This window comes from Hyperolius riggenbachi, chromosome 10, assembly GCF_040937935.1.
Source record: "Hyperolius riggenbachi isolate aHypRig1 chromosome 10, aHypRig1.pri, whole genome shotgun sequence".
NCBI lineage: Eukaryota > Metazoa > Chordata > Amphibia > Anura > Hyperoliidae > Hyperolius > Hyperolius riggenbachi.
This window is the reverse complement of record NC_090655.1, coordinates 125585133-125610261: the sequence shown is the minus strand read 5'-3', so window position 1 is coordinate 125610261 and position 25129 is coordinate 125585133. Positions and strand designations below refer to the sequence as shown.

General features: G+C 41.6%; 2 protein-coding genes across 5 annotated transcripts in view; one reads left to right on the top strand and one right to left on the bottom strand.

Moving 5' to 3' along the window:
* Positions 1-25129, bottom strand: part of LOC137535995 (PH and SEC7 domain-containing protein 1-like) — a 492113-nt gene that overhangs the window by 427775 nt on the left and 39209 nt on the right. The window contains exon 1 of one of the 4 annotated variants that reach the window (XM_068257917.1): positions 14263-14412. The exons of the other annotated variants lie outside the window; for them this stretch is intronic. The gene's annotated coding sequence lies outside the window, so the exon portion shown is untranslated. Of the gene's footprint in view, positions 1-14262; positions 14413-25129 lie in introns of those variants that run through there. 4 annotated transcript variants of the gene reach the window in all.
* On the top strand, positions 23165-23788 carry LOC137536167 (SLAIN motif-containing protein-like; the record flags this gene model as incomplete). Its single annotated transcript, XM_068258254.1, has 1 exon — positions 23165-23788. A coding segment is annotated over one exon (624 nt), but the record flags the coding sequence as incomplete, so codon positions are not given.

Here is a 25129-nt window from a genome sequence, read left to right as displayed (position 1 = left end):
GGTCCGCACACTCTAGCAAAGAACAAATCCTTGTTTATTCAACCAACGTGACTCACATCCATTTGTATAACCAATCAGCATTTCGGGGCCCTGGCCAAGCATACAGCTGACAAAGGGGAGCTGTGGCTGACCAGAGGATCGCAGAATGACAGCGAGGGCACAGATTGCAGTTGGCTGAAAGAAGCCCCAGCAAAGCTAAACTGCTTTTTTCAGTTTATGTTCCCACTAATAATGTATTCTATTAAAAAAAATGCTTTAACAAATCCACCTATTTGGCTGCAGTGTAGATTCTCTTCGTTTAAGGGTGAATGCACACATCCAATTTTGATTGGCCAATCACTGGCCAATTTCACCACCTCCATGTAGCATTCAAAATCTACATGGAAGTGGTAAAATTGGCCAATCAAAACTGGTTGTGTGTACCAGGCTTAAAGGACATCCGAGTTGAAAAAGAAAAGTTAATCCTTATTTACCTGGGGCTTCGTCCAGCCTCAAGCACCTGGGGCTTCTGCGCATGAGAAAGGGCAATTGAGAGAGGCCTGTGGATGTGCCTGTGCAGAGGCCTGCAACCTCATTTGTGGTCAGTGACCCTATGGAGGGGCTAGTGGCGCACTGGAGGGCAAGCAGAACTGCAGGGAGGGAACACAGAATGCTAGGGGCTGGAAGAAGCCCCAGGTAAGCAAGGATTACCTTTTCCTTTTCAGCTCGGTTATCCTTTAAAGAGGAATTCCAATGAAAATAATGTAATAAAAAAAGTGCTTCATTTTTACAATCATTATGTATAAATGATTTAGTCAGTGCCCATTGTAAAATCGTTTAAATCCCTGATGTACATTCTGACATTTATAACATGGTGACATTTTTACTGTTGGCAGGTGATGTAGCTGCTGTATGTTTTTTTTGGCAGCTGGAAACAGCTGTAAACAGCTATTTCCCACAATGCAGCAAGCTTCACAGACAGGAAACTGCCAGGGGTACCACGGTCCTCAGAGTCTCTTGTGGGAGGGGTTTCACCACAATATCAGTCATACAGCGTCCCCTGGTGGTCTGTTTGTGAAAAGGAATAGATTTCTCATGTAAAAGAGGGTATCAGCTACTGATTGGGATAAACTTCAATTCTTGGTCGGAGTTTCTCTTTAAGTGTACTTTCACAGTGACATTTTGAATTGAGTTATAATGGACACTGTTTTGTGCATTGCTACATCCTGTGATTCATAGTGTATGAACAGTTCACACATCATCAGCTACTATGCAATTCAACTGATTCCAACCGACTCAACCCGATTACCACATAGAACAATGCAGTGTGTTGCTAAAGTCACACATGAAGCACACAATGTTAGTCAATGAAGGTGCTCATTGGTTAGATGCCTCTTTGCCTGCGTTACACTACATGCCACTGCAAATGTTTTTAGTTGCGTTACGTGCCCATTATAACAACGCAGTGCCACATCAGTCAATTTTTATCTAAAGTTTGTACAAACCTTTTTAAACCTCTCTCACTCTTCCTAACGCTAGAAAACATGGAATTAGTTGGAATACCTTTTTTTTAGTTTGAAAAATGAGCGCTTACCTAGGTTCTGTGACCGACAGTGATGGGTATGTAACCAATTTCTAAAACGCTTCCTGTGTAGTGACTTTTTTGTTTGGAGCTTTGATACACCATGTATTGACCTCAATGCTTCTTGTTAATATTTGATTGCTCTAGTTTTGGCAGATCTCTTGTCGGTATGCAGTGGCGTAGCAATAGGGGTTGCAGAGGTAGCCACCGCATCGGGGTCCTTGGGCCAGAGGGGCCTTCCTACACCACAGTATAAGTGGTTTATTGGTCCTGTGGTGGTAATAATCACTGTAGTGTAATGGTTAAGGGCTCTGCCTCTGACATAGGGGACCTGGGTTTGAATCGCAGCTCTTCCTGCTCAGTAATCCAGCACCTATTCAGTAAGGAGACCTTGAGCTAGACTCCCTAACACTGCTACTGCCTACTGAGCACACTCTAGTGGCTGCAGCTCAAATGCTTTGAGTCCACCTGGAGAAAAGCGCATTATAAATTTTATTCAACTTTTCTACATAATCACTGCATCCAGTGGTGCATTACATGCATTTGCCTTCTGAAAAGCAATCTGCAGTTACTTGTGCTACAAGTTAAACGTAGACAGGAACTCCAGTGCTATTCAATCCTTATATGGCTACATAAGTCCCTTCCAAATTCAGATATCACTGCACACCACAGAAAGGGTAGATTTCACATAGCTCTAGTGATTTTATCCCTGGAACAAACAGTATGGCTTGTAGTAAAATCCGCAAAGAGGAGCCAGATTCCTTTGCCAACAACGAGAGCCAATTTTCTTGCCATCAGCTGCTAATGTGTTATAATTGTTTCTAAAATAAGATACTGATGCCATAAAGAAAATTAACTAAAGACCTTTTAGATATGGCTCATGAATGCTTCAATAGACTATAGATTAACCAACCTACTATATTCCATAGAGGCCTATAACTAAATTAAGTATTTCAGAAAAAAAGGGTAAGCGAAAAGGTAGGTCATGTGACACAATAAAAGTAAAAAACATCTCTGCAAAACAAAAAGCTGCAAACACTGAACAGACATAAGATTGTGATCTGAAATGCCATATGTTGTAAAATATTTAATAATTTAGCAGTTTATTAACATTTCACTGTGTAAAAGGTTACCGAAAGTGCCAAGCAATTACCACCCCCAATTAGGACATTTTAGACATAATTAGCTAATAAGAGCCCTGTGAATAAGTAGAGTACATAACTCCTGGCACCAAATATTAGCTGACCAGCAGCGGCTGGATAGCACACTGCCAGCAAGTTGTGTCTGCTTCTGTGGCCATGTGTGGTCATTTTCCATTATCCATTGTTGTCTGCCTTATCCGGAAACTACCTAGAGTGCTGAATGGGTGTATTTCTAGTTGCTACATGGCCATATCAAGGAGAAATCTTAAGGGGGATTTGAAGCAAGCCACATCTAATTGTGGGGGTGGAGCAGTAACCACCCATGGCCTGCAACTACATGACACCCAGTACTCACATGGTACCTTCCTACTCCTGTCCAGCACTAGGCACCCACATGCACCACGTGCACACCCATGGGTACCATCATTCACAAGGCACTATGCACCACTTAGCACCATCTACTGCTAGGCACTTAATAATGCTTAGCATCTTCTGCAAATTGACACCCACCCACCCTTTGTGGTGTGCACTGGCCCCAACTTGGTTCAGAATGGATCTTGGCACCTACTGCATCTCAGCAACTTGTCACCTACTGATGCTTATCAGCTACTGCAGCTTGCATCTACTGCATCTCAGCAACTTGTCACCTACTGATGCTTATCACCTACTGCAACTTGCATCTACTGCATCTCAGGACCTTGTCACCTACTGATGCTTATCACCTACTGCAGCTTGCATCTACTGCATCTCAGCAACTTGTCACCTACTGATGCTTATCTACTGCAGCTTGCATCTACTGCATCTCAGCAACTTGTCACCTACTGATGCTTATCACCTACTGCAGCTTGCATCTACGGCTTCTCAGCAACTTGTCACCTACTGATGCTTATCAGCTACTGCAGCTTGCATCTACTGCATCTCAGCAACTTGTCACCTACTGATGCTTATCAGCTACTGCAGCTTGCATCTACTGCATGTCAGCAACTTGTCACCTACTGATGCTTATCACCTACTGCAGCTTGCATCTACTGCATCTCAGCAACTTGTCACCTACTGATGCTTATCACCTACTGCAGCTTGCATCTACTGCATGTCAGCAACTTGTCACCTACTGATGCTTATCACCTACTGCAGCTTGCATCTACTGCATCTCAGCAACTTGTCACCTACTGATGCTTATCAGCTACTGCAGCTTGCATCTACTGCATCTCAGCAACTTGTCACCTACTGCAGCTTGCATCTACTGCATCTCAGCAACTTGTCACCTACTGATGCTTATCACCTACTGCAGCTTGCATCTACTGCATCTCAGCAACTTGTCACCTACTGATGCTTATCACCTACTGCAGCTTGCATCTACTGCATCTCAGCAACTTGTCACCTACTGATGCTTATCACCTACTGCAGCTTGCATCTACGGCTTCTCAGCAACTTGTCACCTACTGATGCTTATCAGCTACTGCAGCTTGCATCTACTGCATCTCAGCAACTTGTCACCTACTGATGCTTATCAGCTACTGCAGCTTGCATCTACTGCATGTCAGCAACTTGTCACCTACTGATGCTTATCACCTACTGCAGCTTGCATCTACTGCATCTCAGCAACTTGTCACCTACTGATGCTTATCACCTACTGCAGCTTGCATCTACTGCATGTCAGCAACTTGTCACCTACTGATGCTTATCACCTACTGCAGCTTGCATCTACTGCATCTCAGCAACTTGTCACCTACTGCAGCTTGCATCTACTGCATGTCAGCAACTTGTCACCTACTGATGCTTATCACCTACTGCAGCTTGCATCTACTGCATCTCAGCAACTTGTCACCTACTGATGCTTATCACCTACTGCAGCTTGCATCTACTGCATGTCAGCAACTTGTCACCTACTGATGCTTATCACCTACTGCAGCTTGCATCTACTGCATCTCAGCAACTTGTCACCTACTGATGCTTATCACCTACTGCAGCTTGCATCTACTGCATCTCAGCAACTTGTCACCTACTGATGCTTATCACCTACTGCAGCTTGCATCTACTGCATCTCAGCAACTTGTCACCTACTGATGCTTATCACCTACTGCAGCTTGCATCTACTGCATCTCAGCAACTTGTCACCTACTGATGCTTATCACCTACTGCAGCTTGCATCTACTGCATCTCAGGACCTTGTCACCTACTAATGCTTATCACCTACTGCAGCTTGCATCTACTGCATCTCAGCAACTTGTCACCTACTGATGCTTATCACCTACTGCAGCTTGCATCTACTGCATCTCAGCAACTTGTCCCCTACTAATGCTTATCACCTACTGCAGCTTGCATCTACTGCATCTCAGCAACTTGTCACCTACTGCAGCTTGCATCTACTGCATCTCAGCAACTTGTCACCTACTGATGCTTATCACCTACTGCAGCTTGCATCTACTGCATCTCAGCAACTTGTCACCTACTGATGCTTATCACCTACTGCAGCTTGCATCTACTGCATCTCAGCAACTTGTCACCCAATGCAGCTTGCAGTAAAAAAGCCTCAGGGGGCAACATTCGGCCCCCGGGCCTAATGCTACGTACACACATGCGACAACGATCGTTCGTTAAGAACGACGAACGAACTTTTAATTGATGAAAGAACGACCTAAGTAAAGGTAGTTTTAAAATGTGTGTAACGATCTGATCGTTAGAACGAACGTTACATCACAGAAAGCAACTATTGCGCCTGCGCATAAAAATGAGAAGTTCCATGGAGAAATAGTGAAATGCGCATGTCAAGCCTAGTACGAACGATCGTTTCCAACGATGTACTACTTTTGCAAACGATCGTCGTTGGTTAAAATCCGCCGAGACAGAACTTTCTTTTGTAGCGATTTGGCTCGTTCGTCGTTTGCCTTAATAGTCGGTGGTTCGTTTTTTGTAACGATCGTCGTTGGTAAAGATCGGGGAACGATCGTTACAAACGACTATAGTCGCATGTGTGTACGCACCTTTAGTTTGAAGACCACTGATCTACTGCATCTCAGCAACTTGTCACCTACTGATCCTTATCATCCACTGCAGCTTGCATCTACTGCATCTCAGCAACTTGTCACCTACTGATGCTTATCACCTACTGCAGCTTGCATCTACTGCATCTCAGCAACTTGTCACCTACTGATGCTTATCACCTACTGCAGCTTGCATCTACTGCATCTCAGCAACTTGTCACCTACTGATGCTTATCACCTACTGCAGCTTGCATCTACTGCATCTCAGCAACTTGTCACCTACTGCAGCTTGCATCTACTGCATCTCAGCAACTTGTCACCTACTGATGCTTATCACCTACTGCAGCTTGCATCTACTGCATCTCAGCAACTTGTCACCTACTGCAGCTTGCATCTACTGCATCTCAGCAACTTGTCACCTACTGATGCTTATCACCTACTGCAGCTTGCATGTACTGCATCTCAGCAACTTGTCACCTACTGATGCTTATCACCTACTGCAGCTTGCATCTACTGCATCTCAGCAACTTGTCACCTACTGATGCTTATCACTTACTGCAGCTTGCATCTACTGCATCTCAGCAACTTGTCACCTACTGCAGCTTGCATCTACTGCATCTCAGCAACTTGTCACCTACTGATGCTTATCACCTACTGCAGCTTGCATCTACTGCATCTCAGCAACTTGTCACCTACTGATGCTTATCACCTACTGCAGCTTGCATCTACTGCATCTCAGCAACTTGTCACCTACTGATGCTTATCACCTACTGCAGCTTGCATCTACTGCATCTCAGCAACTTGTCACCTACTGATCCTTATCATCCACTGCAGCAGCTTGCATCTACTGCATCTCAGCAACTTGTCACCTACTGATGCCTATCACCTACTGCAGCTTGCATCTACTGCATCTCAGCAACTTGTCACCTACTGATGCTTATCACCTACTGCAGCTTGCATCTAATGCATCTCAGCAACTTGTCACCTACTGAGGCTTATCACCTACTGCAGCTTGCATCTACGGCATCTCAGCAACTTGTCACCCACTGATGCTTATCACCTACTGCAGCTTGCATGTACTGCATCTCAGCAACTTGTCACCTACTGTTTCTTATCATCCACTGCAGCTTGCATGTACTGCATCTCAGCAACTTGACACCTACTGATGCTTATCACCTACTGCAGCTTGCATCTACGGCTTCTCAGCAACTTGTCACCCACTGATGCTTATCACCTACTGCATCTCAGCAACTTGACACCTACTGAAGCTTATCACCCACTGCAGCTTGCATCTCAGCAACTTGACACCTGCTGATGCTCATCACTCACTGCAGCTTGTACCCACTACTTGTCCATCTCACACTACCTACCTGACAACCCACTATATCACTGCTTATCACCTACCACCTGTCGCCTTATGCCTGCCTAACTATCACTGCTTGCCTTCCTCAAGAATCTACTGACCACTTCTTACCTACCACTAGACTCTACCAATTACTGACAGCTTGCCCAGTCTACCGATCACTACCTACCCATCAATAGAATCTAACTATTACTACCAACCTGCCACAAGAATCACACCGATAACTGCCTGCGGCCTGCCCATCAGTAACATTTACCAATTACTATCAGCCTACCAATAGAATCCAGTGATCACTATTTACCCACCATTAGAATCTATGGATTACTGCCAGCCTGCCACTAGAAACTATCTAACACTAAATGCCGGTTGGTATTCCTTGCTGTGCTTGCTCCAATCCACTTGCCGTTGGTAATATCTGCAGATTATTATTATTAATTTATAAAGCGCCAACATATTCCGTGCCGCTGAGCATGCATAGTACTGATATCTTTTTATCATTGGTGTTATCTACATGTCATTAGTGATATCTACACCGTTGATCCCTGCCTTTCATTGGTAATACATGCATGTCATTGGTTCCTGCTTGTTATTGCTAATATCTGCACATCTTAGGAATTTACCTGTCCCGCTTGCTTAGTAATAACAATGTATCGTGTTTTGTTCATTTTAATTTTTACAAGTGTACGTCTTAATGTTTGACACTCTGAAATTATTCCTCAGTCATGCTGCAAATCTACCTCGTTTTGCGCCCACACATGGTCCAGATATTTTGGCATCCTTGCAACACCACTGTTAATCTTCCATAGCATACTGCTCATTTGGGGCAGCTGTTAGAAATCCTGTCCCCTCCTGTGTGCCAGTTGTGACACCTAGTAATTCCAAACCTATTTCTTTCTTATTAGGTCACAGCTGTCCCCCTATTGTTTTTTTTTGCCTTTGTCATAATGGGTCTACCCATTTAATAGTATTGTTGGATGTCAATATTTTTTTATTATTTACATAAGTGTTTACATAACTGTATTATTGGATATTCCTCCTACATAGATATGCACTATTAATTTATTATTACCCACTATGGTTTTCAGTGTCTGTATTACATACACAAAGTAGTAGGCGCACCCAATAGCAATGTAATTATAGCACAGTGTGCCAAGACCCAGCTCAGATGTTTCCCAGAGCTGATCATAAGTCCATGCAACAAGGGTCAGGATCGCTAGTGTAGTGACCCTTCTTGCATGTGCCTGTATTACATTCATTACAGCACTAAGGATTATGGTAGTACTTTATATAATAAAAAAACAAAAAAAAAATAATTCCGTTTCCCCAGCGTATAATAAGCTTTGAAATGTCACAAAAAAGGAACTTCATGGTATGAGGTAAAGGTGACAATACACTAATAAATTGCAACTAGATTCGACCATCAGATAGATCCCTCTCTGATCGAAATCTGATCTATTACTGCTACACACAGTACACAGTTTTTCAACAGACTTAAAGAGAAACTCTGACCAAAAATTTAATTTTATCCCAATCAGTAGCTGATACCCCCTTTTACATGAGAAATCTATTCCTTTTCACAAACAGACCATCAGGGGGCGCTGTATGGCTGATATTGTGGTGAAACCCCTCCCATAAAGAAATTCTGAGTACGTACTCCTGGCAGTTTCCTGTCTGTGAACCTTGCTGCATTGTGGTAAATGGCTGTTTACAGCAGTTTCCAACTGCCAAAGCAGCAAGCAGCAGCTACATCACCTGCCAACAGTAAAAATGTCACCATGTAATAAATGTCAGAATGTAAATCAGGGATTTCAAAGATTTTACAATAGGCAAACACTGACTAAATCATTTATACATAATTATTGTAAAAATGAAGCACTTTTTTTATTACATTATTTTCACTGGAGTTACTCTTTAAAGTGTACCTGAGACGAGAGGATAGGAAAAAAAAAACCTATACATACCTGGGGATTTCTCAAGCCCCCTTCAGGCTGATCACTCCCTCGCTGTCCTCCTGCACCACCTGGAACCTCCACTCTTCGGCCCGGTAATGCATTTAGTTGGGGCCTAGGGATAATCAATGAGATGCAAATTCTTCTGAAATTATGCAAATTTTTATGCAAATGTATGCAGTTTGAAAATGGACCAATCAATTTAAACCCAGGTTCAAATTGCTAGGTCCATTTTCAAGCTGCATACATTTTCATAAAAAATATATGTTACGGCCAGAACCCGAAGTGTGGCCACTTCGGGTTCTGGCCGGCCAATGTGCGAAGTGGCCGCAGCGCAGGGGCCATTGTTAGAAATGGCATGATGACACATAAGTTACATTGTATTTTATGGCCGTCTCGCTGCGGCCAAATGTATTAGAAGTCTCGCACTGCCTCCTCTCCTCCTCCCCCGGCCTCTTTCCTCTCCCTGCCTCCTATACCACATACGGAGCAGCCGGCGGGGACACGCGTGTCCCGGAGGCGGAGAGTCGTTCGTCGCAGCAGGGGAAGCAGAGCAGGGAGGCTGCAGACATTGCTTCTGCCAGCACCCGTTCTGCAGGATAGGCAGGATTCCCCTGCCGCGACGAACGACTCTCGGGGCTGCTCCGTATGTGGTATAGGAGGCAGGGAGAGGATAGAGGCGGGGGGGGGGGGAGGAGGAGAGGAGGCAGTGCGAGACTTCTAATACATTTGGCCGCAGCGAGATGGCCATAAAATACATTGCAACTTATGTGTCATCATGCCATCTAACATTGGCCGCTGCGCTGCGGCCACTTCGCACATTGGCCGGCCAGAACCCGAAGTGGCTGGCCAGAACGTGAAGTGGCCACACTTCGGGTTCTGGCCGTAATATATATATATTTCAAGTGAATGCAGCTTTGATTGGTTGCAGCAGAAAAACTATTGAAATGACAATCTGGCAGCCATATTGCGCTGTTAGAACAGTTGCAGAATCGGCAGAATCTGCCTGGAAAAATCAATAATTGTATGGACACAATAAACTTTAGTGCTGCAGATCAGGGTTTCTCAACTCAGTGCTCAAGTTCCCCAACACTACGTTTTGCAGAAAACCACAAATATTGGAGTATCTAGTGTCTCAGCAGAGCTCAATAACTACCTCTGGATTTCCACAAAACAGGCACCATTGGGGGTACTGGAGGACTGAGGTGAGAAACCCTGCTGTAGATGGGATCTATGTAGAACCTTGTGTAAGCAAAGATAAGCAGTATCTTTCGTAGGCCACATTCACACTGGGAATTGCAAACTAGCGTTTTTCGCTTTGATTTTTTTAGCTTTTCAAAGCACTAGCATTTTTAAAAACGCTCATAAAAGCTCTTGGAGTGCACCAGCTTTTAGGCCTGGTGCACACCAAAACCCGCTAGCAGATCCGCAAAATGCTAGCAGATTTTGAAACGCTTTTTCTTATTTTTCTGTAGCGTTTCAGCTAGCGTTTTGCGGTTTTGGTGTAGTAGATTTCATATATTGTTACAGTAAAGCTGTTACTGAACAGCTTCTGTAACAAAAACGCCGGCAAAACCACTCTGAACAGGCGTTTTTCAGAGCGGTTTGCGTTTTTCCTATACTTAACATTGAGGCAGAAACGCATCTGTAATCCAACAAATGCCTCACCCCGGGAATATGCGTTTCTGCAAAACGCCTCCCGCTCTGGTGTGAACCACCCCATTAAGATACATTGACCAAGCGTATCCGCAGCCGCAAGCGGCTGCAGAAACGCTGAAAAAGCCGCTCGGTGTGCACCAGCCCTTACAGTGGGTGTTGAGATTCAGTGAAAGTACCAATGTTCAGTTTATGCTAAGTTGCCGTGGGTTTTAAATAGTACTTAGTGCGAAGTTGGAGCGATTGTGTTTTGTGATTCTTAAACACAGTGCATGCAGAGTTTTGTAGGGATTTTTGGAGCAATTGCAATTGTGTTAATGATTGCAGCAAATCACTAATTGCTGGCCATCGCTACAGTGCAAACACTACCATTGATTTGTATTGCCATAGCGCTTTTTCAAGCTCTAGCAATTTACAGACAAGATAAAATCACTAGTAAAATCCAGTGCTCCAGTGTGAATGAGACCTTAGCAGAGCCAGCCTATTTACTCTGTAGATGATTCTATTGTCACTAAAGGTGTCAACCAAGCACTCTCTCGCTGTGTATCTCTTCATTTAGCAGCTGAAGTATAAAGGTGCATACACACGAATAACAGTCGCCCCTCAATGATCACGCATTGATTGTTAAAGTGAACCCGAGGTTAGAGTGATGTGAAGGCTGCCATATTTATTTCCTTTTAAGCAATACCAGTTACCTGGCTGTCCTGCTAATCCTCTGCCACAGACACTGAACATTTTGACAAAATTGTCAGAACTGACAAGAAATGTTGCATGCTTGTTGCATGTTGCTTGTACTTCAGACACTTATGGCCCATACTCACGGGCTACTTTTGTCCCTCGTCGCTAACACACGGGAGCTTGTGCGCGACACATCTGCGACACTTCGTCGCCGGGTCCCTCCGCATACACGGCGGCAGAGGGATTACTGACGCGACGGAAGCTGTTGCCGACGTCCCTCCCCCCGCCAGAAGCCCTGTGCATTCCCTATTGGTTGCTGTCGCTAGTCCGCATACACACGCAGACTAGCGACAGTTGCGGCGGCAACTGTCGCCAGGCGATTGACCGAGCCAATCGCCCGGCGACAGCTTTGAGTAGCGACATTTCGGGGGAAGCGGGCCATACTCACGGGTATGAGTATGGGCCATTATGCAGCCAGATAGATCAGCAGCGTTGCCAGGCAACTAGTATTGTTTAAAAAGAAATAAATATGGCAGCCTCCATATCATTGTGACCACAGGTCCACTTTAAGATGTGTACATTCAGACAATTACCGCCACTCACTGTTTGGAGCAGATTTCTGTACAGATACGTCGCAAGCCTCTAGCCTACCAACATGTTTTGTTGCTATAGAGAGGAAAGAATGACCAACGGAGTGGCGCTGAATGAGCGGGTTGAGTAAAAGAAACACAGGCGCAGCCTGCACTTCGCCAAGATTATCTGTCAGTTAGGAGCTCTTGCTGACCCATTGGTTGGGGGGAAATCATATGCCACCAAACAGGCTAGTTTTTGGGCAGATGCAGCTTCGACAGAAAACCATTTAGTGTGTGTAAAAAGCTTGGGACACGATTGCTACACAGACACGTCAATTGGCACCAAACAAGCACCAAACTGTGCACTGTTCAATGGAGAGGGGAGGAGAGATGATTGAGCAGCACAGGATAGAGCAGCTTTGGACAGGGTATGTGTGAAAACCATGCGCTGATTCGCCAATACCATTTACAGGTCCACTTAGCTGTAAGCAACATGGGGCCTGATGCATGAAGCAGCAGTAAAATTCCCATGCACAGGCAGTGCACAGCAATTCTACTGGTACTAACAGCAGGGGGGCAGCGTGCATTACCCTTTTTGCATAATGTGTGTTACCAGGGTAACACATGGCACATCTTGCATTACCCTAGCAACGAACAAGTAACCCTGGTAACACGCAGTGCGCTAATTGGGTAATGCGCTCCACCCACCCAGCCATTAGCACTGGTAAAATTGCAATGCACTGCCTGCACACTGCATTTTTACTACTGATTAGTACATCAGGCCCATTGTGAGATACCTGTACACACACTAGAGTAGAATCTCGGTTAAGACGACGCTGACTAGCCGCCTTGGCTGAGTTTCTTCTAATGTGTGTGCAAGGCTTAAGAGCTGAACAGAAATAAATTTAACATGATAATACATGTTAAAAGGTATAGCCGTACAAATGTTAGAGCCCTTGCTCATGAAAATGTCTCAAGTTTTCTTAAAAGACAACTGAAGTGAGAGGGATATGGAGGGTGCCATATTTATTTCCTTTTATGCAATACCAGTTGCCTGGCTGTCCTGCTAATCCTCTGCCTCTAATACTTCTAGCCATAGACCCTGAACAAGCATCATGTGTTTCTGGCATTATTGTCAGATCTGACATGATTAGTTGCATGCTCGTTTCTGGTGTTATTCGGACACTACTGCAGACAAACAGACCAACAGTGCTGCCAGGCAACTGGTATTGTTTAAAAGGAAATAAATATGGCAGCCTCCATATACCTCCAGCTTCAGTTGTCCTTTAAACCTCTTAAAACTTTGTCTTGTTATATAACCCAAGATACTCTTGTCAATCACTATCACAGAACAGCTCTCTGCTCCATTATGACCAAGCAACAGCTGTCTCCTTAGTTCATTATTCCTAATTGCATAAATTTCCTTTAAAATACAAGCTCATATAGCCAGGGCTCTCTTTCCTACTGTACCTGGTTATTGCGCTTTAGGTTCTTAAATCACTATTCAACTCACTCCTAACTGCATCACTTCTACTTTGTGCATTATTACTAGGAAGAACAGTGCTTTACAAACTCCTATTAATAATTACTAGCTGGAAAATGTTGAATTGTCTATAAAACATGCAATACACATAATGTATAATCTGCAGAGTTAATCTTACAAGCACATTTTGCCTGTCAAACACCAACTGCTGAAAAGCATCATTAAAGATGCTAAACAAGCTCAAAGTAGCATTTTAGTTGCTAAGCCAGTTTAGTATAAGGCATCATATGGTATAGCTGAGCAATCTGTTTAATCAAATGCTCTATATTAGCACATAGCGAGGATGTTTTGATAAGCAGTAACAAACTATAATCCTGCTGCTATGTGACACTAAAGTAAAGGAATGATGCATAATTAGGCTGGAAGGATGATAATGAATACCTGAGATTTAGGAAGCCCTGTATTACCTGCATTCTTGTCTATGGTCTAATTCCCTAGACACAACTTCCTTTATCATCACTGCATGCATGTATCACAGCTGCTTTGTCATCATACAGATACACATTAATTGTTCTATTGTATTCCAGAGAAGAGAGGTTTCACTGACATATAATGCAATCTATACATCTGATGACAGTTCGGTCTGTTGGCTATTTAGCTATGCTGACAATATGTGTCAGTGACAAGCAAAGCAAGGTTTACAAATAATAGGAACTGCATGCCTTTCCTCCGTACCGATAATCTAACAAAACTGCTATACGATTGGTTGCAGAACAAGAAATCTCAGCCACGTTCTCACTATGCCATTCTTGCCTTTTGTATGAAGCAGACTGAGGGAGAAGCTAATTAAACTAGCCAGTTTCATATTACTCACCCTTGCAGTCTTGAAAATGTCATTCTGTTACATCGCATTTGTCTATTTTCCTGTACCAGCCTGGTAAGTAAGATACCTGCAGCCGATTGCAGCCCCTGGCCAAGCAAATTGTATTCATTCTATTCCACACAGTAGTTCCATTGCTGTTAGAGTTTGCAGCCTTCTACTGCAGGATTAATCCCAATCTTTCCACACTGCCTCATCCATTGTCATTCAAAGCCAGAACGCCACTAACAGCCAATCAGCGGCTGTTCACCATACTGGGGGCCTGCCTTGTCTGTTAAGACTCTAGGTGGCAGATGGAAGAAGTGCTTTTGTCCTGGTGGCTGATGGCAAGGTCATAAACAAGTAACCATCAACTCTCGATTGAGAATGAAATGTGCAACAGCTAATTTCTCACCAGCTGCTGTAAGTGATGCAATGCACTTCCAGGTTACTGACTAGGACGCACACATATACATAACAAAAGGTGTGTGTGTGTGTGTATATACAATCAGGGCAGATAATAGTTTGAAAGGTTCGATAGGGTCAGGTTTATTGATTAGTGGAAGGCATATGGCCAGGTTATGGTTAACTATAGATCAAGTTAGGCATTGGCGAAGAGTTATGCACCGAGCACAAAAAGGATTACATGGTAGGTTGAAATGAATACTGATAGTTGTAGAAGAGGGTGGAGGTTTAAATGTATCCGAGACAACATGTGACATGAGGAGATTAATGTGTATGTACAGTGCAAAACATATTAGTAACCAGGCTGTTTTATTTGTTTTATTTTGCTGCCTGAAAGAGTTAATTTCTAGGCATGAAGTGACAGCTTCTGTCTTGTCGGTATGTTGTCAAGAATATAGTACACATCACTGATGAGCTAATTACAGCCATAAAAGTCTTCCTGGCAGAATACAACTTCTGAGAGCAGAAGGAGATAGGAACATCTCAAAAGTTCATGTATTTTCATTTAGGGACACTTAATGGGCTGCCACTGAGCAGACAACAAAAAACATTCATTCTACTTTGTAAATGTTTAACCTCTTCAACCTACGGTGTTGTTCACCCTTAATGCATCTGAGCAACTTTCACCTCCCATTCATTTGCCAATAACTTTATCAATACTCATCACACTTAAATGATCTATATCTTGTTTTTTTCCACCACCATTTAGGCTTTCTTTAGGTGGTGCATTTTGCTAAGAATTATTTTATCCTAAATCAATTTTAACAGGAAGATTAAGAAAGAAATGAAAAAAAAAATATTTCTCATTTTTTGGCCATTATAGTTTGAAATTAATACATGCTACCATAATTAAAACCCATGTATTTTATTTGCCAGTTTGTCCCAGTTATTACACCATTTAAATTATCTCCCTATCACAATTTATGGCTCCGATATTTTTTGGGGAAATAAAGGTGAATTTTTTCAATTTGCGTTCATCACTATTTACAAGCTTATACTTTAAAAAAATATAGTAGTATACTCTCTTGACATGCATATTAAAAAAGTCCAGACCCTTAGGTAACTATTTATGGTTTTTTTTATTGTCATTTTTTTATGCAGCAGCACAGTCTATCTGGACGGATATATCCGTCCAGACTCCAGATAGACTTAAGTGGTTAAAGGACCACCATCACAAAATTTCTACAAAATAAAACTAATAAAGAGTTATACTGGAAAGAATGCTAGTAGAAGGGATAGTAAAGGGTTAATAATTAGTTAAAAAAATAAATCACACTACTCTTTACACATTCACGACAGCGTGAATGTGACAGCTCTTTACCAAATCTTTACCAAAGGACAGCTCCTATCTGCCTGGCTAAGATCAGGAGACAGTTTTACTGCTAGCTGAAATGTCATTAGCAGCCCGCAGTACAGTCTAATCTAAGCCAGGCAGATAGGAGCTGTCTGTTGGTAAAGAGCTGTCACATTCATGCTGTTATGTAAGCAGCAGAGTGATTTATTTTTTTTAACTAATTCCTAACCCTTCACTATCCCTTCTACTAGCATTCTTTCCAGTATAAATCTTTTATAGTTTTATTTTTTTTTTTAGAAATTTCATGACAGTGGTCCTTTAAAAAAAAGAAAACAATAAGATATCTAAATAAGCCATTTTTTTTAGGAGTAGGAGGATAAATACAATTATTTATGTCAGTTTATTTTCACCTCAGGTTCACTTTAAGGTATGGTGCAGGCAGAGGGTGAGGTAGGAGATAATGGCAGAGTTGCTGGGTCATGGGAAATCGAGAACAAACACTTCTGACATTTATCACATAGTGACATTTATACTGCTGCTTGCTTTTTTTGGCAGTAAACAGCTATTTCCCACAATGCAACAAGATTCACAGACAGGAAACTGCCAGGACCATGGTCCTGACATCACATTGTGGGAGGTGTTTCACCACAATATCAGCCATACAGAGCCCCCCTGATGATCCGTTGGTGAAAAGGAAAAGATTTCTCACGGGAAAGGGGGTATCAGCTACTGATTGGGATGAAGTTCAATTTTTGGTTACGCTTTCTCTTTAAAGTACCAATGGCTCTGGGAATTACACTGAAAATCTTGGTGCTTTGTGGCTCTAGAGATTGCAATAAATTTCAAAAATGGTAACGCCACCTCTTTGGGTCTCAGTCTTAAGGCTGGAGTTACACTTTCAATAAAAAGTAATCTTAAACAAAGTGAACCTAATAAAAGACATAGAATTACATTATTCCATATCGCTTGTGAAAAAGTAAATGCCCTTGCAGCCAGAATGCTTCCTATATTTTGATATCTTTGGTTTTTTTTTAACAATACTTCTCAAGAATTACATTTTCTGTATTTCAGACACAGTGTCTACAGCATTTACTGGATTAGTCATATGCTTGTTCCAGTGATTTGACTCTGACAAGTATACATATGACAGAAGATCAATAGGACTGCCAGGCAACTGGCATTGTTTACAAGGAAATAAATATGGCAACCTCCACATCACTCTCGCTTTGGGTTTCCTTTAAATTATTGCTAGTGTCAGCAGGAATATTTCCCAAGTTGCAATCAATCTAATCACCACTTTATAGATCAGGAAATGCAGCTCTGTAATTTGAAATGAACTCCCCCATTCTCCATTTGTAGCTTATGACATTCACTTTCAAACTCCCTGTTTGACTGTCACTTAAAGCACACCTAAACGGACAAGTGACATATGATAAACATAGGTACATAACTCAACTGTGCCATTAGTGCGATTTGGGTCTGGATGCTACTGATTTCATGGGGGAATTATGTTACTTACAGGGGAACATTCAAGCTAAACTAGAAAGTATACATGGCCCAGTTATGTAGGCTTGGAGGACCCTATTTATGTTGTCTGGGGGACACTTGGTTGAATTATGTAAAGGGGGGGGGGGGGGGGAGGTTTATGGTAGTTGCTGCCAAAGGCCTGAAACTAACTAGCAGCACTTTTGTACGCGCTTGTGATTTGCAAACTTTATAGTTGTCTGGCTCTAATGAAGACAGGTAAGAAATCCACATTGCAAAAGTCTAGTAAAGAGATTGTTTTTGTAAATCAAAAGTCTATAGTAAATCTATACAGTGGACTCTTGGGAAATGGAACCTTTTGCTTAGGTTTACTCATGTTTAATTACTTTGGTGCTTAATCATTCCAGTTATAAGAAGTTTTAGCTACAGGTATACACAATAAAATATGCCATTTGTTTACTTCACCTCAAACATTGGAAAAATGTGCAGATGATCCCCCTTGATCAATCTGCTGCTTGTGAACAGTAAGAAGGCCGGTTCTAATGAAAAAAAGTAGTGCTTGGGCAAAAATTACATGGGCCCCTCTGATCTTCGCTCTCCCCCCAAATGCATCAGATCCCAAAGCATGACCCCCTCCCCCCCTTACACACAAGATAGCTGCATTAGGTGGAACCATTATTCCTAACCCCCGGATAGTGTTTGGTTATTTTCCAGGGCCCTAGAGCCAGCTGAAGGGGTCCCAGGTCTTACCCAATTAATAGTACTTCCCTGAGGCCCCTGTAGAGTATTTGTGGCAGTGGAGCGCACTCACTGTGGGGCTGATGAGTCGTCCTAACGAAACGCATTGAGCAGCTTGTGAAGCAGTGATGGAAAGATTCCAAGGGAAGGAATTTGGAGCTCCATGTGACAGCTTTTTGGATTTGAATGCTTTTATACATTTTGGAAAACTTGAGTGTGCTACTTTTAACTACTCATCTAATAAAACAGTATTATGCTATGAAAGTACATTATGAGGTTACTGAAGGTAGATTGTGCTTGCAGAGTGGAGTGTGCAGCTGACTAAACAATATCACAATATACACTTCCCTTCCACTGCTAAGATTAAGAATGTGAAACCGATTTCACTTTAGTGTCCCAATAACTTTGAAAACTGCAGAGGTGTTTTCAAGGCAAAAACAGAACCAAATAGAAAATGCTGGGGCCTACTGCTCATGATGTATGCTTTGTATAAGTCGACAACCGAAGTTTTTCTTAACAGGAAAAATAACTTAGGGAATCTCCTCTGTACTAACAATGTTCACTTTTAGGGTCTCCTGGAGACTGCTCATGGAACAAACCCAAAGGAGTACCTGGGAGATCAGCCACTGGATGTATCAAGCTGCAATTATTTTTCCTTTTGCATTAAATCCTACCTAGACCTTTCTCCTCTCGATTCACCCTTACTGTGGGGGACATTTATCAAGAGTGTCTGAGACAAAATATTAGTAGGTTTTTAGAAATCCGTGCAGAAATGTCTCAGACAGCCTAAGAAATCACTAAATAGTGCAGATTCCTTCTAAAACTGTTGTAAAATAGGAGGAGCTAGGGAGGTCTCTCAGACTGTGCAGTGTGTGAGGGGAATTGCTGTTGCTGAGGTAACCAACACACCTGCTGCATTGATAGCAGCAGGCTCTGGGGAGGAATTAAGCAGGGGGGAGGAGCACCACGCAAATCATGTCTAGCCTGCCCTCTGCAATTATGTCTAGCCTGCAATTCTACATCTGGAGAACTGCTATCAAGCACTTCTTAATCTGCACCAGTTTAGGGATGGATTTGCACTTTTCTTAACTGTAGTGCAGCTCTAGAAATCTATGCTAAATTGCCACTATTACCTAGGATTTAAAAAGTTTCTTAATCTCATGCAGAACTGTTTTCCCTGCTGGTTAGAACAGATTAAGAAGAAAAAACTGTCGGTAATGTGTTGATAAATCTCCCCCTGTGTTTATTGCATATTTACTTTACTACAAGCATGCAGGTAATCTTGTCAGAAACATCTGATCTACATAGGCTTGTTCAGGGTCTATGGCTAAAGTATTAGAGGCAGATGAAAGCCGAGCAATTTGCATTGTATGAAACAACATAAATGTGGCAACCTTTATATGTCTCTCACGGTGCCCCTTTAATATACAGTATGTATAGGGATATAGACCAGGATACAATTAGTCTTGGATATGTAAAAAAACAAAACAAAAAAAACACAATATAAAACTAGCCTCCAACTGCCTCGATTTTAAAGTTGAAACATGGGAACTACATTTACAAAAGCCAAGTGGTGCCTCTACCATCTTACAATAAAACAATGTTATATTTACAGACCTTCTCTCTGTAGTTGGTGTCCTCTTGAAAAGTTACATACTTAACTCAATAGAGAGAAGCCTCTGGATAATCTAGAGGCTTCCCCTCCCCCCTCCAGTTCCCTGTTCAATCGCTGGGACCCTCCGAACCAATTCCACAAGATCTTGTTGAATAGGTTTGTGCAGTTGCAAGATGGTCCGCACCTGCACAGTAGCAAGGAGCTGCTCATGCATGGCTTCTTACTACATGCATGAGTGGCTTTGTGCTACTGTGCAGATGCAGGTAGTCAGTGCCCCTGTGCAGTGTGGCCTCACTCATTCATGGATGGGAGTGCGGCGGTGAAGGAGAAGAGGGTCCCTGCAACCAACAGCAAGCTCAAGGATCAGAGAGGCTACTCTCTACTATGGGAAATATATCACCTTTTTTCCTTTTTAAAGCAACAGGTTTGCTTTTAAAAGCTGTGTATACTGTATTTACAGTTTCTATTTCATCAAATCTATCCATCTATCTATAAGTATACAGTATACAGTATATTGTGGCAGAGAGCAAGAAGTTGAAGCTGGTAAGGGTAAGAGGATTATTTTTCCCAGTTTCTGGTATTTTGCCCCCCTGTTCCCTGAAAGCAGCCCAGGTTTTGCAGAGAGGTTTGCAGAGTTATCTAATCATGGAGACTAAAAAATCTCCCAGACTTGATTTTGTGGTTACTCTGTGCCCCGAACTGACGTAGCGGAGTCAGGAAGCAATGCAGGTAAATACAAAGGCTTACCGTACTACATCCTGTGTTTGTGACTGTGGATGATTTAAGAGTCTCTGCGATCGTTACAGAGAGAAGAGACCTGTGAGTAGAGTAGCAGCCTGAGGCACAACATTTTGTTTGCTGTGTTATTTTCCTACCTAATATGTAGTGTAAATAGCTGTAAATAAACATCACCGGTTTGCTGCACAATATTGAAATTTGCTGCTGTTTATTGTGGTGTGTGCTTAACCAATTTAGCATAAGTTGGCGCACGAAAAGGCTGAATTATCTCTTAATTGTATTAAAGGACATCTGTAGTGAAAGCGATATAGAAGCTGCCACATGTAGCTGTGCTTTATTCCCTCTTAAAAACCCTTAGCTGAAAGCGCCGTAACATACAGCACTGACATCATAAAAAGCAGAAGGTATTTCTGCTTCCATATGTCCAGAGAGCGAGACCACAATGCATCTCTTCCAAACAGTGGGCAGTGCCATGACACCTATTTTTTTTACCTGTGTAGAAGCATGAATTCAGAACAAAAATGATTTAGGGGACATATTTAGCTTTAAATATGCCTACAAAGGAAAAAACTAATCAACATGGCTCTGTCCAGTGACCCAAAGCTATACATTATAGTACTTGAGTTTGTGCCAGAAGCATTGACCTGTACCTACTTACTGCTGGGAGTCTGAAGTGAAAATAAACTTAAATAATGATGAATTGTATGTGTAGTACAGCTAACAAATAGAACATTTATAGCAATGAAACAAGTCATATTGTTTCCAGTACAGGAAGAGTTAAGAAACTTCAGTTATCATAGCAAAAGAGCTTCTCTGAGCTCCACGGCCAAATTGGTCGCTGATGTCTAGAGCACTATACATCAAACTCTCTATTTTAAACTATAAGACAGAGCAAACTGCAAATATAACAATATGATGCAATGTTATAAAAGACGCTATTTAACAGAAAATAAAAATATGAGACTAATGTCTTTGCTACTAATGTTCTATTCCTTATCCGTACTACACATACAAATCATTACATCATAAGTTTTTTTCTCTCACTTCATTGTCACTTTCAGAAGGCAATACAATACTTCAAAAAGCTCTCAGGTTCATTTTACCCCACTACCGGTCATCCTAGTAGTTTAGTTTTGGCACAAATTACCAGTGATGGAGTAATAGAGGATGCAAAGGTTGGTATCACACCAGGGGCTATCCTTCAACCACTGGATTAGTTTTTCATTAAGGCCCGTACTCACTGGAAGATGGATTGGGGAACCCTCAGCGACGCTTCCTGATGAATCAGCATTCTCCGATCCATCTTCCTCCCCGCTGGAACATGCAACGGCATAAGATGGGCTCGGACGAGAGTTCAAACAATCATGGCACTTTGCATGGGAGTCACCGGGGATCTTAAAGATCCGCTGTGACGGTTGTAATCACCACACATCGCAAAACGTCATTTGCTAATGGCGCACATAATACAATGCAATAACATTTCTATAGTGCTTTTCTCCCATAGGACTCAAAACGCTTAGGCTCTCTCAGATTCAGTAATTGGTAGTAGGATGAAGTATTCACATAACAAAAGTTATAATTCTGCAAATGCCAAGTTTTCAGTCTGGATTTAAACATGGCCAGGGATGGAGCTGTCCTGATCTGTTGAGGTAAGGAGTTCAAAAACGTAGGGGCAGCATGACAGAAGGCTCTGGGACCAAAAGTTTCCAAGTGAACTCTGGGTATGACTAGATTATTAGAACATGTGGATCTGAGAATGTGGGGATTGCTACGCAGCTGCAACATATCTTTCATGTATCCAGGGCCCAGATTATTCAGGGATTTAAATGTCAGTAGGCCGATCTTGAATAGGACCCTCCATTCTATAGGTAGCCAGTGAAGGGAGTGCAGGACTGGCGTTATGTGGCAGTGACGGGGTCGGTTGGTTGGTTAGCAGTCTGGCAGCAGTATTCTGTATCATGTACTCACATTGTAAAAATCACAAAAAGACTAACACTTGTCACACAAAAAAATCACAACATGGGTATGTAGCTTTAGTGCTATGCTGGTAATGATCACCTCTATATGTGCTTTCAATAGTGGTATTGATTAAACTACTTCCCTTCCCTGCTCACACCTCTCACACACTGCAGCCGTCCTCTGCAGGTTTTGGTGCTCCATGTTAATTGTTATGTATAGAGTGCTTGAGGGGGGTCCAATAGTGGTGCTCAAATACCCCTTTTTAAAATTCGAGTTTGGTCGAATTCGAATAGTAAATTATTCGAGGTCAGTCGAATATTCGAGTCGAATAAATTTTACTATTCGATTCGACCTCGGACTTCGAGCTCACTATTCGAGTCGGTATTCGAGCTCATTATTCGAGCTGACTATTCGAATTGGCCTTAAATAGCTTCCCAACACTTGTTTTGAGGGTGAATGATGCAAGAAACATATTTTTTTCCAAGTAACAACAGCAAGTGATTATGTGGGGAAGTTCCTTTAAAAAAAAAAAGGTGAAAAGAGAAGTTGTGTCCAGAATTTTGTTCAGTACTGTATATACTTCTTCTTCTTCTTCTTTATCTTCTATATCTTCTTCTTCTTCTTTTATATCTTCTTCTTCTTCTTCTATATTGTCTTCTTCTTCTTCTTCTTCTTCTTCTTCTTCATCTTCTTCATCTTCTTCATCTTCATCTTCTTCATCTTCATCTTCTTCATCTTCTTCTTCATCTTCATCTTCTTCATCTTCTTCATCATCTTCATCATCTTCTTCTTCTTCATCTTCTTCATCTTCTTCATCTTCTTCATCTTCATCTTCTTCATCTTCTTCTTCTTCTTCATCTTCTTCATCTTCTTCATCTTCTTCTTCTTCTTCATCTTCTTCATCTTCTTCATCTTCTTCATCTTCTTCATCATCTTCATCATCTTCTTCATCTTCTTCATCATCTTCATCATCTTCTTCATCTTCATCATCTTCTTCTTCTTCTTCATCTTCTTCTTCATCTTCTTCTTCATCTTCTTCATCTTCTTCTTCTTCTTCTTCATCTTCATCTTCTTCTTCTTCATCTTCTTCTTCTTCTTCATCTTCATCTTCTTCTTCTTCATCTTCTTCATCTTCTTCATCTTCATCTTCTTCATCTTCTTCTTCATCTTCTTCATCATCTTCATCATCTTCATCATCTTCTTCATCTTCTTCATCTTCTTCTTCTTCTTCATCTTCTTCTTCTTCTTCATCTTCTTCTTCTTCATCTTCTTCTTCTTCATCTTCTTCATCTTCTTCTTCTTCATCTTCTTCATCTTCTTCATCTTCTTCTTCTTCTTCTTCATCTTCTTCATCTTCTTCATCTTCTTCATCTTCTTCATCTTCTTCATCTTCTTCTTCTTCATCTTCATCTTCATCTTCTTCTTCTTCTTCATCTTCTTCTTCTTCATCTTCATCTTCATCTTCATCTTCTTCATCTTCATCTTCTTCTTCATCTTCTTCTTCTTCTTCATCTTCTTCATCTTCATCTTCTTCTTCATCATCTTCATCTTCTTCATCTTCTTCTTCTTCTTCTTCTTCATCATCTTCATCTTCTTCTTCTTCTTCTTCTTCTTCTTCTTCTTCATCTTCTTCTTCTTCTTCTTCTTCTTCTTCTTCATCTTCTTCTTCATCTTCTTCTTCTTCATCTTCTTCTTCTTCTTCATCTTCTTCATCTTCATCTTCTTCATCTTCTTCTTCTTCTTCATCTTCTTCATCTTCTTCATCATCTTCATCATCTTCTTCATCTTCTTCTTCATCTTCTTCTTCTTCATCTTCTTCTTCTTCATCTTCTTCTTCTTCATCTTCTTCTTCTTCTTCATCTTCTTCTTCTTCATCTTCTTCATCTTCTTCTTCTTCATCTTCTTCATCTTCTTCATCTTCTTCATCTTCTTCATCTTCTTCATCTTCTTCTTCTTCATCTTCTTCATCTTCATCTTCTTCATCTTCTTCATCTTCATCTTCTTCTTCTTCTTCATCTTCTTCATCTTCTTCATCTTCTTCTTCTTCTTCATCTTCTTCATCTTCTTCATCTTCTTCTTCTTCTTCTTCATCATCTTCTTCTTCTTCATCTTCTTCATCTTCATCTTCTTCATCTTCTTCTTCTTCATCTTCTTCATCTTCTTCATCTTCTTCATCTTCTTCTTCTTCTTCATCTTCTTCATCTTCTTCATCTTCTTCTTCTTCTTCTTCATCATCTTCTTCTTCTTCATCTTCTTCATCTTCATCTTCTTCATCTTCTTCTTCTTCATCTTCTTCATCTTCTTCATCATCTTCATCATCTTCATCATCTTCATCATCTTCTTCTTCTTCATCTTCTTCTTCTTCATCTTCTTCTTCTTCTTCATCTTCTTCATCTTCTTCTTCTTCATCTTCTTCATCTTCTTCTTCTTCTTCATCTTCTTCATCTTCTTCTTCTTCATCTTCTTCATCTTCTTCTTCTTCTTCATCTTCTTCATCTTCTTCTTCTTCTTCTTCATCTTCTTCATCTTCTTCATCTTCTTCTTCTTCTTCTTCTTCATCTTCTTCTTCTTCTTCTTCTTCATCATCA